Here is a 20,521-nt window from a genome sequence, read left to right as displayed (position 1 = left end):
TTTTTCTATGTTTTTACACCTGACACTACAATACTTTTTGCATTTCACTCACACGAGGACGAGTTTCTTCGTTCTAAGTGATAATATTTTTTCTCATATGTTTCCTTCTCTCCTCTATTGCATTTCTTCTTATTTTCGTATGTACTCTATAAACGATAATAATTAAAAACATAATAAAAAAAAATAAATCATATCTACTTTATCTTTCTGACCGCCTCTGTCAACTCAATCTTTTTACAAAATATTTCAAACGTTTCCACAATATTTGTAATTTCTTTTTGAAACTTTCAAACTCCCAATCTTCATCTTTTCCACAAACTTTTTACATCACAATTCATTAGCCTCCGTTTCACATAATTTCTTATTAGTCCAATGGGTGAGGGAAGTCATTTTCGCCCCCGAGGTCACCTAAATTACTGAAAACATTAATATAAGAGACTTCTGCCGGAGTAAAAAAGAATAACTCGGGTAGAGATGCTTTATCGTGGCAGCAACTTTGGAATCAATTATCATATATACAGCCCTTGGGCTTGTAGCGTCCTGCTTTTAAAACTAGGGTTTTAGCTTAAATTCCAATAATAATAATAATAATAATAATAATAATAATAATAATAATAATAATAATAATAATAATAATAACTAGCTGAACTCAGGACGGATATTGTTTATGAAATCGAAATTTTTCTTCATTGATGTCGCTCACTATCACACAGTTCACTGTAATGTTGCTTTGTTTAACATCACATTTAAGAAAGCTACATGATAGGTGTGGCTTTTCAATTGCAGATAGGGCTATTTGGCAAGAACAGAGAAACTATGTTTTCCATAAAATCACTGATATTTTCTCTTGGATATGTGAATTATGCTAGGAACAATTTACTTCATCGCCAAAAATAACATTCAACCCATCATGAAATAAACGATTGCTGTGGCTTTTCTATGGCAGATGTCAACATGAAAATTGGTATAGATGAGAAGTAAATATCCATCCCACAAGTCCCTGAAAATTTCATCTGGATATGTTAAGTATTCTACAAGTAATTTACGGCTACTGTGACTTTTCTATTGCAAGCGTCAATACAAAAATTGGAATGGATGTAGCTCAAATAACACCATCAAATTCTGTGAAAATCATGTGGATATCTGTAAAACTCTAGGAGTAGTTTGTTGCTCCTCACTGAGTGTTCAGCTTAAAATTGTCACTTACAAACAGAAGTGACTGCTAGGGCATGCCAATGGCAGGTATGAACATGAAAATAGGCAGAAAAAAGCCTTTGAATATCTAAATAATCCCTTAAAATTCCATTTGAATATATTTATTTTTATAGGAGTTATTGACCCCGCCGCCGAAAATATAAAATGCTCCCCCTCCCCCACCCCACACCCCCCCCCCCAACCACCCGGCGATAATGATGAGAGGGAATGACTGGGCTATGGGTTTGGTGAGATTCGTTTGCAAAAATTTGGGCATTTCATATAAGGTCACTTACTTTGTTCGCAACATTAATAATACATACACCCCTAACATGGTTGCCGAGGTTGAATATTGGACCATTATATGGCATCTAACATGTGTACACAACACTGTACATATGCATAACGTATCATCTAATATGAACATAATTCAAATTTCTCCATTAATGTATATCAGTAAAACATACCCTGTGTTCATGAATGTGAACATTCGAATTATTTTTTCTTTTATTATCTATTCATCAATATAGAATTGGCAAGCTTTTTAAAAAATAATTTGTATGTATATTTTCATAATATATTGTTGGACCCCATTTCTATTTTTTTTACTCATGCAGAGCACATGACTTTAGGGATTAATGATCTGAGAGAACTTTTGATTATTAAATGACTATTGATAAAGTTGGTGAAGGACAGTCACTAGTTATTTCTGTTGAAAGACTTCTAGAAAATTACAGATTTGCTTTAATGCTCTCAATAGAAAATAGATTTTAGATTCTTTTTTGAGGGGACGATCACAGTGTGAAACTCAACTATTTTTTTTTAAGAAATAATACTGTGAGTTTATATTGAATAAATGATTCATATTATTAGGTGTGGCTAATAAAAGTGATATACATATTTTTATAATGCTCTCATTTATTTAGATTCAGGAGGAAAACTAGAAAACCTTCATTTCTTCTTTCTTAACCATAAACTCGGCCTCCTCCAAAATGACCTCCACCGAAGTGTCCACCGAAACCTCCACGGAATCCGCCATGATGGAATCCAGGCTCAGCTTCGGGTTCGGGTTGAGCTACAGGACTCCTCTTTCCACGGTATCCTCCATAGCCACCACCGAATCCACCATGATGGCCACCAAATCCAGAAAATCCACGGTGGATTCCTCCAAAGTGACCAGGATCTGCTTCAGGTTCTGGGTCGGCCAGAGCCTCAGGATTGGCTTCAGGCTCAGCTACAGGGCTCCTTTTACCACGATATCCATGTCCACTCCCAAATCCATGTCCACCGAAATGACCACCAAAACCACGATGGAATCCACCCCCAACGTGACCTGGTTCAGGATCAGCTACAGGATCAGCTGCAACCATCCCAAGAAGGACCACAGCAAAGGTGGCAAGAATCATCTGCAATAAAAGTATATGTAATGACATTGTCATCATACGTATATCCGCAAGTCATAAAAACACATCATGAAAGAATTGGCATATATTTTTTTCAGTCTGTGATAATATATTTATTTTAAAAAAATCTATGTTTTCTTTTAAACAAGACGCATTTGAGTTATTCTTTAAGAAATCTGATACTTGTTTTAGGTATTTTCATTGAATGGAAAGTAAAATTTTAAATTAAAAATACCATTTATAATTACATGATAGTACATTATTCATATTTCTAATGCTCTAATCAATGTCCATTCTATTTGCAGGTAGTAGGTTGGCCAGGGCACCAGCCACCCGTTGAGGTACTACCGCTAGAGAGTTATGGGGTCTTTTTACTGGCCAGATGGTACTATAATGGACCCTTCTCTCTGGTTACGGTTCATTTTCTCTTTACCTACACACACACATATACACTGAATAGTCTGGCCAATCATTTACATATTCTCCTCTGTCCTCATACACCTAACAACACAGATTACCAAACAATTCTTCTCTTAGAGGGTTACTGCACTAATTGTTCAGTGGCCACTTTCTTCTTGGTAAGGTAGAGGAGACTCTTTAGCTATGGTAAGCAGCTCTCCTAGGAGAAGGATACTTCAAAGTCAAATCAATATTCTCTAGTCTTGGGTAGTACCAAAGCCTCTGTATCATGTTCTTCCTCTGTCTTGGGTTAGAGTTCTTTTGCTTGAGGGTACACTCGAGTATGAGTATGTGCATGTCTGTGTGCATGTCATGGTTTCTTACCTTAGACATCATGGTGGATTGCTCAGAGCCAACTGTGGTGAGAAGGACTCAGGGATCTCTTTATATACTGACTGAGGGAAGGCAAATGTCCTTCGCACAGCCCTACCGATCTTGCGTCATCGTTTTCAAGCAGCAAAAACCTTAAGAATAATGATTCTCTATTTTCATACTTTTTTCTGTTTCGATATTTCATTTCTGCATCACAAATTTACCGTGAACTATTCACAGACAAGATTATTTACATTACTGTCATGTTTTTTTTTTTCATTGAAAACACACAGATGCAACTACATATAAGCATTTACACAGATGCAACCTACTAGCAAGCACACACACACATATATATATATATATATATATATATATATATATATATATATATATATATATATATATATATACACATATATATACATATATATATATATATATATATATATATATATATATATATATGTATATATATATATATATATATACATACATATATATATATATACATATATATGTATATATATATACACACACACACACACACACACACACACATATATATATATATATATATATATATATATATATATATATATATATATATATATATATATATATATATATGCTTTCCACATTATTACCTTATCTTAAACTTACAAAATTGACTTTAAAGCATTCAATTCTGCTAAAATTACCAAGCATTTACCTTTTATAGTTTCCACTTTTTTCTATACTTAACATTCAATATCAAGATAGATAAAAATTCCCTTTTGTTCCGAGAGAGAGAGAGAGAGAGAGAGAGAGAGAGAGAGAGAGAGAGAGAGAGAGAGAGAGAGAGAGAGAGAGAGATCAGTTTTTCAGTTAAGACACAATTATAGATATTGTCCCCTTGCTAATGTTGTCCCACTTTGGCTTGACTGTACTGAATTGACGACTGGATAAATCATTCAGAAGCACCATTGTAGACCTATCTGCCTCTCCATTTGAAAATCATCAGTAGTCTATACCAAAAGGATGACTAAGTAAGATTCTAACTTCCCTGCTAAAAGAATGTGCAATCCAAGTCACTGCCAAGCAGATATTAACAAGATTTCCGAGATCACTAATAGCATATCCAACATCTATGACTAAATGGGCATCTACAGAAACTATCAGTTTATGAAATGCCTTCAACTTGGATGAAGGTTCTTGATACAGTTTTTATAACATAAGTCTGATCCAAAAGTAGATTGGGTGGCTTGTAAATCACATGTCCGTGTCTAGAGTTCGGGTTTATAGTAGACAGTGGCTCACAGAGGGATTTCTGCTCTTTAACTTTGTGAGTTGCGAAACCTGTTTAATCTAACCACGTAAAACACATACTTTTGAGTAAATGTCAGATGTGTTATGGAACTCTCGTGATTTAGTCTTTGTGCTGGTATACCTCTTTCTATTCTCATCATAAGTTACTCGACTGGTATTATCAATTGAAGTACATGCTAATAGTTTTTGTTCTGTAATTATGAATAGTCTTTGATTACGAGTATACTTCTTATAAAAGTCACTTGTGGTAAACAAACTGAGAAGTGGTTCTAAGAAGAAGCCTCTTATGGACATCATCTTCTCTAATCATCGCTACCTGAAGGATGTGGTGTTGTCCATTCTCAGTATCCTTTACCTAATATAGTGTGTATCCTGTTGGCACATTTCTCAAAGCCCGTTTCAGACCAACTGCTGCTCTTCAGTGGAATACCTTTCAGGTTGTCAGCCATTCGCGTGAGACAGAAAACGCCCTTCTACTTCTTTTTTTTTTTTTTTTTTTTTTTTTTTTTTTTTTTTTTTTTTTTAGTATCTAGCATACATCTAATGTGTCAAATTTAGAAGACTTTGTATACAGTATATACAGTGTTGTGTATTTTATTATCCATTTTCAAAATTCAAGACTGGTGCTTCCCCTAGACTATTTAACCATGAAATATCTTATTCTCCATGCCAAAAAAATTATGTATATACACATAGATCACCTTTGTACACGTGTTAGATATAATATGATGGTTAAATATTTTGCCCTCTGCAACCTTGTTAAGAGTGTATATATCATTACTATTATCATTACAAGCTACGCTACAACCCTACTTGGATAAACAGGACGCTACAAGTCCGAGGGCTGTTTTATTTCATATCGTTTATAGATCACAGAAAAAAAAAGAAGAAATGCAATAAAGCAGAGAAGGAAACAAAAGAAAAAAAAAAAGTGTCAATTAGAACGAGGCAAGTCGTCCTCGCGTGAGTGAAATGCAAAAAGTATTGTGTTGTCAGGACATAAAACTATAGGAAAAAATTCACAAAAATTACCCAACAAGAGAAAACTTCACATTTGATCAGGGAAAACAGAAATGACTTATCATCATATATTTGAAATTCTCTGATTTCCAACTTTTCCATCAACTTAACACGATTTCATTTTTGGAACTTTTTCATTTTTTTATGTTTCTTTTCAGTATTTTTGGTAATGATTAAACACTTTACTTTAATATTGATTGCAAGAAATTTCTTTCTTTGGTCCACTCAAGTTTTCTGGTCTTCACGGACTTGTATTTATTGCCTCTTCTTTATTTAGTCATTTACTTTCTATCTACTTACTTTGATTAAAAGCCCATTTTACAATCTTCAGTTAAGGAAATTTGAAAATCCAGTAGAAATGCACTAATTATGACCATTTCAACCTCGAAGTTAATTCATGGAAAATTGGCTGATAACTATCATTAATAGTCGGGTAACTGTTCAGCTGGGAGTAAGTCCCATTGAAGGAAGTGTCTGGCCCAAGTTCCCTCCCCAGCAACCACCGAATGAAAGTTTATTTTCAAAAGGTATCTAACCTTGATCTCTCGTTACCTCAGTATCCCAAAGGCTGATAACAGTAAAGAAGGAATGACGTGGAGGTCATTACTTAGATGTAGTTTAATGTGTGTTGTGTGTGTCTGTGTGTGTAAGACAGAGAGAGAGAGAGAGAGAGAGAGAGAGAGAGAGAGAGAGAGAGAGAGAGAGAGAGAGAGAGAGAGAGAGAGAGAGAGTTCAGTTATTCAGTTAAGACAGAATTATTAAGAAATTTAATTAAAAAATGGCCAATGAATTGTGGTGTAAAAAGTTAGTGATGAAGATGAAGATTAATGAAGTGTCTTACCAAGAGAGAATTGAGTCTTTGATGTTATTTAGGATTTTGTTGGCAGAAGAATAAAGTCAACGAGGGACAGGAAGTGTATGAGAAAACGATTGATAGCGTCCATGATTGAAATGTGAAGTGGCTGATGTCTGCGGAATTAGGTGTTTGACGATTGTAAAGAGAAGACACAGACATTTAAAATTAAAAGATTTGTAGGAGGACAAAGTTGAAAGTGAGGGATAGAAAGATGCAGTAAAGCAAGTTTAATAATTTTCTTTGGATTCTAATTTATATCGTCTATAGATCACTGAAAGAAAACTAAAAGAAATTAAATAAAGGAGAGAAGGAAGCAGATTGGAAAAATAATAGGAAAAATATGGAGCTATTATCAATTGGAACTAGGCAAATCGTCCCCGAGTGAGTGATATGCAAAAAGTATTGAATTGTTAGGTCGTAAAGACAAGAAAAAAGTTAACAAAAAAGATCCAAAAAGAGAAAACATGACATTGGATCAGTAATTTAAAAATATCTGATTTCTAACATTTCTATTGAAGAGAAATGACTTCAGTTTTGGAACTTTTACTCGGGTGATGTTTCTTTTTGGGAGTAAGGCAGGACGGAAATGAATTGCAATTAATGAATGCAAATGTTAAGGAAAAAAGTTTTAGTCGGTTGAACAAGACACCAGCCACCCTTCGAGATACTACTTCTAGAGAGTTATTGGGTGCTATATATTATCTGATCGTGTTACCTTGGCTCCTTTGCTGGTTACGGCTCATTTTTCATTTACCAATATATACGCCAAATAGTGTAGGGTGTTCTTTACACATCATCCTATTTCCACATGCATTTGACAACGCTAACATAACCGAAAAATTCTTCTTCACTCAAAGGGTTAACTACTGCACAGTAATTGTTTGGTGAATACTTCCGACTCCTTAAGGGCAGAAATAGACTTTTATCTACAGCATGCAGGTCTTCTAAGAAGACGATACAAAATTAAACGATTGTTCTTTAGTCTTGGGAAGTGCCATAACCTCTGTACTATGATTCTCCATTGTCTTGAGTCGGAGTTATCTTGCTTGAGGGTACACTCAGGAACACTATCTGTTTCCTTTATTACTTTCCTAACTGGATACATCTCCCTGTTGGAGCTTAACTAGTAGTAGTAGTAATAGTAGTAGTAGTAGTAGTAGTAATGATAATGAATTTCTATTTAAAGAATTCCTGAACGTATTTATTTCATTATACATTTTGCAGGTAAACCATTGTTTGGGTTTCACACCAATAGCTGTCATTCGCACTTCTAAAGTAATTTTATTATCATACAAAACTAAAGAGAATAAATGACTTTAAAGCTGAATGCTCTGGCACAGCTAATCTGGCCTTTTTTTTTATTCATCTTTCATTGCTAAATTCATTTAGGTGCTGTTTTATTTAGGATTTTCTAAACATAAATATTTCTTTTTTTCAAAACATCGTCTAGGGTATAGATTTTTAGTTTTGCTTATGACAATGACAATCTGAAATTACATAATAAATTTCGGAAACATATTTTCTTGAAGCTTCCGTTTTGTCTCCTTTATTTATTCCTTTTTTTCTGGTATATTAAATTGTCTTACTTCTTTAAGTCAGAAAATGATCCTGTCTGGAGTTTGAACCTCTAAATAAAATGACCCAATTTACCTCATTTCATCGATGAGTAACTCAGTCTTGAATGTAAACTTGGAAAATTTTGAATATCTATCAATTGTATATGAATTAATTGTGATTATATTAAATAACGATAATTTATATTTATGTATATACACACACACACACACACACACACACACACACATATATATATATATATATATATATATATATATATATATATATATATATATATATATATATATATATATATATATATATGAAGTGAGTGATTGGTTTCCGGTGAGAGTGGGGCTAAGACAGGGATGTGTGATGTTGCCGTGGTTGTTTAACTTGTATGTTGATGGAGTGGTGAGAGAGGTGAATGCTCGAGTGCTTGGACGAGGATTAAAACTGGTAGGCGAGAATGACCATGAATGGGAGGTAAATCAGTTGTTGTTTGCGGATGATACTGTACTGGTAGTAGACACAGAAGAGAAGCTTGACCGACTAGTGACAGAATTTGGAAGGTTGTGTGAGAGAAGGAAGTTGAGAGTTAATGTGGGTAAGAGTAAGGTTATGAGATGTACGAGAAGGGAAGGTGGTGCAAGGTTGAATGTCATGTTGAATGGAGAGTTACTTGAGGAGGTGGATCAGTTTAAGTACTTGGGGTCTGTTGTTGCAGCAAATGGTGGAGTGGAAGCAGATGTACGTCAGAGAGTGAATGAAGGTTGCAAAGTGTTGGGGGCAGTTAAGGGAGTAGTAAAAAATAGAGGATTGGGCATGAATGTAAAGAGAGTTCTATATGAGAAAGTGATTGTACCAACTGTGATGTATGGATCGGAGTTGTGGGGAATGAAAGTGATGGAGAGACAGAAATTGAATGTGTTTGAGATGAAGTGTCTAAGGAGTATGGCTGTTGTATCTCGAGTAGATAGGGTTAGGAACGAAGTGGTGAGGGAGAGAACGGGTGTAAGAAATGAGTTAGCGGCTAGAGTGGATATGAATGTGTTGAGGTGGTTTGGCCATGTTGAGAGAATGGAAAATGGTTGTCTGCTAAAGAAGGTGATGAATGCAAGAGTTGATGGGGGAAGTACAAGAGGAAGGCCAAGGTTTGGGTGGATGGATGGTGTGAAGAAAGCTCTGGGTGATAGGAGGATAGATGTGAGAGAGGCAAGAGAGCGTGCTAGAAATAGGAATGAATGGCGAGCGATTGTGACGCAGTTCCGGTAGGCCCTGCTGCTTCCTCCGGTGCCTTAGCTGACCGCGGAGGTAGCAGCAGTAGGGGATTCAGCATTATGAAGCTTCATCTGTGGTGGATAATGTGGGAGGTTGGGCTGTGGCACCCTAGCAGTACCAGCTGAACTCGGTTGAGTCCCTGATTAGGCTGAAGGAACGTAGAGAGTAGAGGTCCCCTTTTTGTTTTGTTTCATTGTTGATATTGGCTACCCCTCAAAATTGGGGAAAGTGCCTTGTGTATATGTATGTATGAATGTATATATATATACTGTATATATAGTTTTCTTTAGCAAAATCGTTATTTTCTTGTCCTTTTTGGTTTCCCTGTTAGCATCACCAGTTGGTTGACGACCAATATAAATATTACAAATGCAACAGAGGTTTCGAATGATTCGATAAAAGTTCCTTTACTCAGACATATTAAAATTCCTCTATAGGGTCATATGTTGACATATTTCTTCCCTTATACGAACAATGAGTGTCGTGTCTCCGGCGGTCTCATAAAACGTTAATAAAGTGTGAGTGGTCATAATAGTGCATTAAGGATAGACGGTCTAGTTGTCAATGCTGCTTTTTTTATTTTTTTTTTATTTCATTTTTTTTTTTTTTTGTAAATATGAACAAAACTTTTATTTTTCCATTAGTTTATATCATTGAAACATACTGTGTTCATGAATGTGAAAATTCGAATCAAATATTATTTTGGTATTTCTTATTATTTATCTATCAATATAAAATCTTATAAGATATCAAGAAATTCCAAGGAATATTCAATATATTTACGTTAAATATTTCTAGAAACAAATATTCTTTATTCTTCATGCAGGGACGATGACGTTAGGGATTATGGTCCTGACATAACTTTTGATTATTAAGTGACTACCAATATAGAATGTTAGAAAAGGACAGTCACTAAATATTTCTATTGAATTATGTCTAGAAGAGAACTGATTTCCTTTCATGCTCTCAATTGAGACTAGATTTTAGATTTTTGTAGAAGGAGCGACCACAGTATAAAACTTCCCTATTATTTTTTCAAGGAATTATACTGTAAGGCTTTATCGTGAAAAAAATATTCACATTGTTGGGTGTGGTTAATAAAAGTGATATACATATTTTTATAATGCTCTCATTTATTTAGATTCAGGAGGAAAACTAGAAAAACTTCATTTCTTCTTTCTTAACCATAAACTCGGCCTCCTCCAAAATGACCTCCACCGAAGTGTCCACCGAAACCTCCACGGAATCCGCCATGATGGAATCCAGGCTCAGCTTCGGGTTCGGGTTGAGCTACAGGACTCCTCTTTCCACGGTATCCTCCATAGCCACCACCGAATCCACCAAATCCACCAAAGCTACCTCCGTGATGGCCACCAAATCCAGAGAATCCACGGTGGATTCCTCCAATGTGACCAGGATCTGCTTCAGGTTCTGGGTCGGCAAGAGCCTCAGGGTTGGCTTCAGGCTCAGCTACAGGGCTCCTTTTTCCACGGTATCCTCCATAGCCACCACCAAATCCATGTCCGCCTAAATTACCACCAAATCCACCAGAGTGGCCACCAAAACCACGATGGAATCCGCCTCCAACGTGACCTGGATCAGGATCAGCTGTAACCATCCCAAGAAGGACCACAGCAAAGGTGGCAAGAATCATCTGCAATAAACATAATAGAAATTCCTTATGATCACACGTAGATAGGCAAATTATCATAACATAATTGACTTATTTGTTTTCAGTCTGTCATAAAATATCTAGTTAACAAAAAAAATTGAACATTATTTAAATGCGCATCTGAATTTTTTCTTAAGTAATCTAATAATTGTTTTTTTATATTCTCTTTGAAAAGAAAATATAATTCTAGATTAAAATAAATCACATACGAAATCTATAAAATTAAAGAACCAATAAGAAAACATTGTACAGATTCATATTTTTAATGTTCTGAGATCCAGATCAAATTGAAAATAACCCTCGAAGGGGAGATACTCAAAATGTGCTTTGAATAAATAAACCTTAGGATTTTCACATAAGACAACACATCTGATAAGCAGTGAAACAATGATAAAGATGGAGGGATTTTTTTTCTGATGAATATCTAGTTGAATGATGCTTCATCAGTATAAATCAATACCTGTGTATGATAAATTTCATTTTCTTCTAAATTAATTTGAATGCAAATATAATTGAGGGTAATACTAAAATATCATACAAACTTAAACCATTCATAAATAAAGAGAATTCCTTATCTGTTATCCACTTTTAACAAATTCAGAAAAAAAGCTAATGCGTGTTTACGTGTTTGTGTGTGTTTGTGTGCACGTGTGTAATATTTTTTTTTACCTTAGACATCATGGTGTGTTGCTCAGAGCCAACTGTGTTGAGAAGGACTCAGGGATCTCTTTATATACTGACTGAGGGAAGGCAAATGTCCTTCGCACAGCCCTCACGATCTTGAGTCATCGCTTCTAAAAGGCAAAAACATTAAGAATAATGAATCTCAGTTTTCATATTTTTTACTATCTTTCGATATTTATTTTTTGTAATACAATTTCTATATTATGGATAGGCTAAAAGATGCACAAAGTGTTAGACACGATAATTAAATATGCCAAAAGCCTAAGATTTGCTAAAAAAAATTAACAGATACAATTATTCTCAATACTGTAGGGTTTTCAATTGAAAACACATACAGACAACTACGAATACATACACTGATGAAGCCTACTAACTAGCACACACACAGACACACACACACACACACACACATATATACATATATATATATATATATATATATATATATATATATATATATATATATATATATATATATATATATATATATATGTATGTTTATACAGTATATACATACATATATATATATACATATATATATATATATATATATATATATATATATATATATATATATATATATATATATATATATATATATGTACATCAACATCATTAGCCATTAATAGACCACTGCAGAACAAAGGCCTCAGATTTGTCCTTCTAATTGAGTCTATTTATGTCTTTCTGTTCCATTATTCACATGCAAAACTTGTTTAATTCGTCAATCCATCGTCTGTTCTTCCTTCCTCTGCTTCTTTTACAATCTCTAGAGACCCATTCCGTTATTGCTAATGTTCATCTATTGTGTTATTCTCTTTATTGGTCCTGCCCATGTCTATTTCTTTTTCTTACATGTTGTTACAAAATCTTCGACTTTAGTTTGCTCTTGTATCCAGGTTGCTCCTTTTCTGTAACTCAGTGTTCTTCTCATCATTATTGTTTCAATGGTTCTTTGAGTTGTAACCAGCTTGTGTTCCCTATGGGCCCTAAAAAGGTCCTAGGGGTTTGCGACACATTGAAAAAAAAAATCGTTTTAACCCCAAAAATAATATATAAGTAAAAAATATACATTAGTGATTCTCTTTGATCCTACTGTCGGTGGTATCTATACTTGGGTATAGAAGCAAGTAGCTTACACATTTTTATAGATCATTATCTGTTTTATAATCATAAGTTTAATTTGAATTAAATTACAACAAGTGCCTCCTCTGTGAGGCACTTGTTGTAAAATGCATTGAAGATGAACTTCATCAGGTGTAGCAGATTTTTGTAAAAACAGTGAATTATGTAAAGGCACATCCTCTGAAAGGCAGACCTTTTGAAGCACTTTTTCATGAAATGTGTGCTGATTTTCATGAATTGCTGTTTGACACTGAAGTGTGATGGTTATCGCGTGGAGCAGTTTTGAGTCGTGTATTTGCACTGCGGATAGAGTTTGCTGATTTTTTCTCAACACAGAAATCATATCTTTGTATCTAGTATCTACTTCAAGGACGAGTCTTGGATACTAAATATAGCATATTTATCAGATATATCCCAGTATCTAAATGTAATAAACAAGGGCATCTAAGGCCTTGGATTATGCATTTTCAGGGTGCAAGACAAAGTACGTGCATTCATATATATATATATATATATATATATATATATATATATATATATATATATATATATATATATATATATATATATGTATATATAAATATATATATATATATATATATATATATATATATATATATATATATATATATATATATATATATATATATATATATATATATGGGTGTGTGTATGTATGTGCTTGTTAGTGGACTTCATCAATGTGTGTATTTGTAGTTGTCTGTGCTTTTTTTAAATAAAAACATTATATTATTGAGATTAATAGCGTGTGAATTTTTTTATTTTTTCTTTTGTAAATTTTAGGCTTTTGGTATATTTAGTTATCGTGTCTGACACTTTGTGCATCTTTAACCCTATCCAGAGCATGAAAATTGTATTAAAAGAATATCGAAAGATAGTAAAAAGTATGAAAACCGGGAATCATTGTTATGGTTTTTGCTGCTTAGAAACGATGACGCAAGATCGTGAGGGCTGTGCGAAGGACATTTGCCTTCCCTCAGTCAGTATATAAAGAGATCCCTGAGTCCTTCTCACCACAGTTGGCTCTGAACAACACACCATGATGTCTAAGGTAAGAAAACATCACACACGCACACACACACACACGTAAACACGCATTAGCTTGTTTTCCGAATTTGTAAAAGGTGGATTACAAATGAAAAATTCTCTTTAAATATGAATGGTTTAAGTTTGTATGTTATTTTAGTATTACCCTCAATTATATTTCCATTCAAATTAATTTAGAAGAAAATGGAATTTATCAAAAGCAGGTATTGAATTATACTGATGAATCATCATTCAACGAGATATTCATCAGAAAAAAAAACCACTCCATTTTTTTATCATTGTTTCACTGCTTATCAGATGTGTTGTCTTATGTGAAAATCCTAAGGTTTGTTTATTCAAAGCACATTTAGAGTATCTCCCCTGCGAGGGTTATTTTCAATTTGATCTGGATCTCAGAACATTAAAAATATGAATCTGTACAATATTTTCTTATTGGTTCTTTAATTTATAAATATTTTATGTGATTTATTTTAATCTAGAATTATATTTTCTTTTCAAAGAGAATATATAAAACAATTATTAGATTACTTCAGAAAAAATTCAGATGCGCATTTAAATAATGTTCAATTTTTTTTTGTTAACTAGCTATTTTATGACAGACTGAAAACAAATAAGTCAATTATGTTATGATAATTTGCCTATCTACGTGTGATCATAAGGCATTTCTATTATGTTTATTGCAGATGATTCTTACCACCTTTGCTGTGGTCCTTCTTGGGATGGTTACAGCTGATCCTGATCCAGGTCACGTTGGAGGTGGATTCCATCGTGGTTTTGGTGGCCATTCTGGTGGATTTGGTGGTAATTTCGGTGGACATGGATTTGGTGGTGGCTATGGAGGATACCGTGGAAAAAGGAGCCCTGTAGCTGAGCCTGAAGCCAACCCTGAGGCTCTTGCCGACCCAGAACCTGAAGCAGATCCTGGTCACTTTGGAGGAATCCACCGTGGATTCTCTGGATTTGGTGGCCATCATGGAGGAAACTTTGGTGGATTCGGCGGTGGCTATGGAGGATACCGTGGAAAAAGGAGCCCTGTAGCTGAGCCTGAAGCCAATCCTGAGGCTCTTGCCGACCCAGAACCTGAAGCAGATCCTGGTCACTTTGGAGGAATCCACCGTGGATTCTCTGGATTTGGTGGCCACCATGGAGGTAGCTTTGGTGGAATCGGTGGTGGCTATGGAGGATACCGTGGAAAAAGGAGCCCTGTAGCTCAACCCGAACCTGAAGCTGAGCCTGGATTCCATCATGGCGGATTCCGTGGAGGTTTCGGTGGACACTTCGGTGGAGGTCATTTTGGAGGAGGCCGAGTTTATGGTTAAGAAAGAAGAAATGAAGGTTTTCTAGTTTTCCTCCTTAATCTAAATAAATGAGAGCATTATAAAAATATGAATATCACTTTTATTAGCCACACCCAACAATGTGAATATTTTTTTCACGATAAAGCCTTACAGTATAATTCCTTGAAAAAATAATAGGGAAGTTTTATACTGTGGTCGCTCCTTCTACAAAAATCTAAAATCTAGTCTCAATTGAGAGCATGAAAGGAAATCAGTTCTCTTCTAGACATAATTCAATAGAAATATTTAGTGACTGTCCTTTTCTAACATTCTATATTGGTAGTCACTTAATAATCAAAAGTTATGTCAGGACAATAATCCCTAACGTCATCGTCTCTGCATGAAGAATAAAGAATGATATTTGTTTCTAAAAATATTTAACGTAAATATATTGTATATTCCTTGAATTTTCTTGATATCTTGCAAGATTTTATATTGATAGATAAATAATAAGAAAACCAAAATAATATTTGATTCAAATTTTCACATTCATGAACACAGTATGTTTCAATGGTATAAACTAATGGAAAAATAAAAGTTTTATTCCCTCTATCACTAATGCACCATTATGACCACTCACACTTTACTAATGTTTTATGAGACCGCCGGAGACACGACACTTATTGTTCTTATAAGGGAAGAAATATGTCAACATATGACCCTATAGAGGAATTTTTAATGTGTGAGTAAAGGAACTTTTATTGAATCATTCGAAACCTCTGTTGCATTTGTAATATTTATATTGGTCGTCAACCAACTGGTGATGCTAACAGGGAAACCAAAAAAAGGACAAGAAAATAAGGATTTTGCTAAAGAAAACTAGATATGAATAAAAAACAGAACTATTGTTATTCAATCTAATCTCAAATAAATTCATATACGAAAAGGAACATTATACAATTGATAGATATTCCAAATTTTCCAAGTTTACATTGAAGACTGAATTACTCCTCGAGGAAATGAAGTGAACTGGGTCATTTTATTGAGGTTAAAACTCCAGATAGGGTAATTTTCTGACTTTAAGAATGGAGACAATTTGATATACCAGAAAAGAAAAAAATAAAAGAGACTAAACGGAAACTTCAAGAAAATATGTTTCCGAAATTTTATATATAATTTTAGATTTTCTTTGTCATAAGCAAAACTAAAAATCTATATCTTAAACGATGTTTCGAAAGAAAAAGAAAATGTTCGTGTTTAGAAAATCCTAAATAAAACAGCAGCTAAATAAATTTACCAATGAAAGATGAATCAAGAAAAAGGCCAAAATATTGTGCTAATGATGCATTCAGCTTTAAAATCATTTATTCTCTGTACTACAAAACTATTTTGTTTGAAAATAAAATTACTTTGTAAGTATGAATGACAGCTATTAGTATGAAATCCAAATAAGTTTTTCCTGCAATGCATATTATGAAATAAATATGTTAAAAAGTTTTCAGTTCATCATTAAACTAAAGTTTCATAAGAAAAAATTATTTTTTTGTTTTAGATGGGAAATTTCTTGCATTCAAAGCTCATTTTTTTTTTTTTTTGAGTCTTTCAAGTAGGTTAATCAATCGATATTACATCCAAAACACTCTGTTCGGGAAATTATCTTAGGTGACCTTTCATGATATCATTACAATGGTGGTTACAATTTCATTGATCATATGCTATTATTATTATTATTATTATTATTATTATTATTATTATTATTATTATTATTATTATTATTATTATTATTATTATTATTATTATCAAATGATATTTAGACAATGATGCAACATCTTACAGGCTGTATCAAGAATCCACATTCAATCTCTCTCCATAACCCATAAAACAGAAATGTCTTCCTTTAGTTCCTTATTTCCTGTGTGGGACTAGCCGGGGTAGGGGGTGGGAAGGAGGGAATACTCTCCTTGGAATGATTGATAGATTTAAAGGGTTCTGGCATCCTGACATCTAAGGTCATTGACGCCGATATCATTTATGATATATAAAAATAAAAGAATATTCAATTAAAACCATAAAAGTTAAGATGTCATTATAAAAGTTAAATAGTTTTCAGAAGACCTGCTTCTGAAATAAATCTAAAAATGCCGGTCGCATAGTAGGACACATCATGTCAAAGAATCTTGGCTCACCTCGAGCCTTAAACAGATATCTATTTCTTAAATTGTTATAATTGGGGCATTCGGTTAACAAAGGCCTCACTGTTAAAGGTACAGTCGTCGCAATGCGGTTGGTGTTGGCCTCCCTGGAAAGTGTCTCTGTTCCCTCCTCCGAAATAGTAGCAATAGAAAAATAATGATATATACATATATATAAATATATATATTTATATATATATATATATATATATATATATATATATATATATATATATATATACATATATATATATTTACACATATATACTTATCTCTCTCTCTCTCTCTCTCTCTCTCTCTCTCTCTCTCTCTCTCTCTCTCTCTCTCTCTCTCTCTCTCTCTCTCTCTCTCTCTCTCTCTATATATATATATATATATATATATATATATATATATATATATATATAATGAACCATTTGGTTAAGAATAATTTGTTTAATATGGGTCAACACGGTTTCGTGCCTGGAAAAAGTACACAGACCCAACTGATAGCACACTATGAAAACATATACAAAAATATGATTAATGAAAACGACACAGATGTGATCTATCTAGATTTTGCAAAAGCCTTTGACAAGGTAGACCATAACATATTGGAGAAAAAAATGAGAAAGCATAATATTGTGGGAAAGATAGGAAAATGGGTAAAAGAATTCCTGCAAAACAGAAAACAGATAGTGGTTGCAAATGACGAGAAATCAGATGAAGCCCAGGTAATATCTGGTGTGCTACAAGGTACGGTATTAGCTGCACTGCTGTTTGTTATTATGATCTCAGACATAGACTGTGATGTTGAAAACTCCGTAGTGAGAAGTTTCGCCGATGACACAAGAATAAGTAGAGAAATTACTTGTGATGAAGATAGGAACTCACTACAAAGAGATCTAAACAAAATATATGAATGGGCGGAGATAAATAGGATGGTATTTAACTCTGATAAATTCGAATCAATAAATTATGGAAACAGAGAAGGAATGGTATATGCATACAAGGGACCTAATAATGAGACAATCACAAACAAGGAAGCAATTAAAGACCTTGGTGTAATGTTAAATAGGAATATGTTATGCAACGACCAAATAGCAACACTGTTGGCTAAATGTAAAGCAAAAATGGGAATGTTATTCAGACACTTTAAAACAAGGAAAGCTGAACACATGATTATGCTTTACAAAACTTATGTACGTAGTACACTCGAGTACTGCAATGTGATATGGTACCCACACTACCAAAAGGATATTGCGCAAATAGAGAGTGTACAAAGGTCCTATACTGCTAGAATAGAAGAAGTTAAGGACCTTGACTACTGGGAAAGACTGAAATTTTTAAAACTATACAGTCTAGAACGGAGAAGAGAACGCTACATGATAATACAAGCATGGAAGCAAATAGAAGGAATTACTGAAAACATCATGGAGCTAAAAATATCAGAAAGAGCAAGCCGAAGTAGATTAATAGTGCCAAAAAATATACCAGGTAAACTAAGAAAGGCGCACAGGACATTAATCCACTACGCACCAGCATCGATAATGCAGCGACTATTTAATGTGCTGCCAGCTCATCTAAGAAACATATCAGGAGTGAGCGTAGATGTGTTTAAGAATAAGCTCGATAAATACCTAAGATGCATCCCAGACCATCCAAGACTGGAAGATGCAAAATACACCGGAAGATGCATTAGCAACTCTCTGGTGGATATACGAGGTGCCTCACACTGAGGGACCTGGGGGAACCCAAACAAAAAAAATAAGGCAATATATATATACATATACATATATGTATATATATGTATATATATATGTATATATATATATATATATATATATATATATATATATATATATATATATATATATATATATATGTAATATATATACATACATATACATATATATATATATATATATATATATATATATATATATATATATATATATATATATATATATATATATATATATATATGTGTGTATTTGTGAGAGCAAGTTTTGTAATTGTAGTGGATAGTTTAGACGTCAAATGATAACAGAGAAGGAAATATGGTAACTCGATTTGCGATATGTCAATGCTTTTGCTGACAAAGACAGTCTTTTACTGTCTTTGATTCGCCAAGGTTGGAGAATGCTCCACCCATGGGAACACTAGAGGTATCTGTCGAAACATCGCCCCTGAGTTTTAGCGTTCTTTTTTTTCTAATTACATCTCTATGCCGTCCGGAAAACTTGAAGGTTAAGTTCAGATTGTTTGTGTCCATGTTTAGAACGTATCGTATATGTAGACATCCAGTAGAGTAGAAATGTACTAATTTCATTATGACTATTTGAACCTCGAAGTTGATTAGTCAGAAATTGCATGATAACTATCGGTAATATTCTGGTAACTGTTTAGCTGAGATTGAATCCCTTTGTAGGAAGGGTCTGGCCCAAGATCCCTCCCTTGCAACTAACCGATGCAGGTTTATTTTCAAACGGATTTCAGTCTTGATCTCTCGTTATCTTAGTATCTCAAAGACTTTAAAGAGTAAGGATGGAAAAACAGAAGAACTGAGCTAAGGATAAAAGATCGCACCCCTTCCCCAACGTCATATCTGTTACCACGGTTCCGCAAACAAATTGGATAACAATGGCCGCGCAATGAAGAAACCTGAAAATAATAATAATAATAATAATAATAATAATAATAATAATAATAATAATAATAATAATATTAATAATAATAATAATAATAATAATAATAATAATAATAATAATAATAATAACAATAATAATAATAATAATAATAATAATAATAATAATAATAATATTAAAAATAATAATAATAATAATAGCATATAACATCAATAAAAATTAAATCAGCATTCTAATAATATCATGAAAGGTCACCTAAAATAATTTCCCGAACAAGGTGTTTGGATCTAATATCAGGGGATATAAGGATTGAGAATAAGAGAATCAAGAAAATTCTTTGAGATATACAAATGTCACAAATTTATCCTCATGAAGGAATTCGATAAAAATGAATTCTGAATTGCAATGGATATCCCATCTAAAAAAAATTCCATTCTTACTCTTAGGAAACTGAAGTTAAATGATAAACTGAAAAACTTGCAATTC

At 33.5% G+C, this 20,521-nt stretch overlaps 2 protein-coding genes across 2 annotated transcripts; one reads left to right on the top strand and one right to left on the bottom strand.

Annotated features, from left to right (window-relative positions):
• Nucleotides 1-2,109: 2,109 nt before the first annotated feature.
• Nucleotides 2,110-11,743, bottom strand: LOC137644553 (uncharacterized). Its single transcript, XM_068377513.1, has 3 exons — nucleotides 11,732-11,743; nucleotides 10,603-11,044; nucleotides 2,110-2,527 (listed from the first exon to the last, which is right to left on the bottom strand). The coding sequence occupies exons 1-3, from the start codon at nucleotides 11,741-11,743 to the stop codon at nucleotides 2,160-2,162; spliced, it is 822 nt and encodes a 273-aa protein (XP_068233614.1). The 3' UTR covers nucleotides 2,110-2,159.
• Nucleotides 11,744-13,931: 2,188 nt separating this feature from the next.
• LOC137643659 (uncharacterized) lies at nucleotides 13,932-15,304 on the top strand. Its single transcript, XM_068376375.1, has 2 exons — nucleotides 13,932-13,943; nucleotides 14,623-15,304. Exons 1-2 carry the CDS (start codon nucleotides 13,932-13,934, stop codon nucleotides 15,256-15,258), a joined length of 648 nt encoding a protein of 215 aa, XP_068232476.1. The 3' UTR covers nucleotides 15,259-15,304.
• Nucleotides 15,305-20,521: the final 5,217 nt, after the last annotated feature.

The sequence above is a fragment of the Palaemon carinicauda genome, chromosome 7 (genome assembly GCF_036898095.1).
Source record: "Palaemon carinicauda isolate YSFRI2023 chromosome 7, ASM3689809v2, whole genome shotgun sequence".
Lineage (NCBI taxonomy): Eukaryota > Metazoa > Arthropoda > Malacostraca > Decapoda > Palaemonidae > Palaemon > Palaemon carinicauda.
Note: the sequence above shows the minus strand (reverse complement) of the source record. Positions and strands in the feature narration are given on the sequence as shown.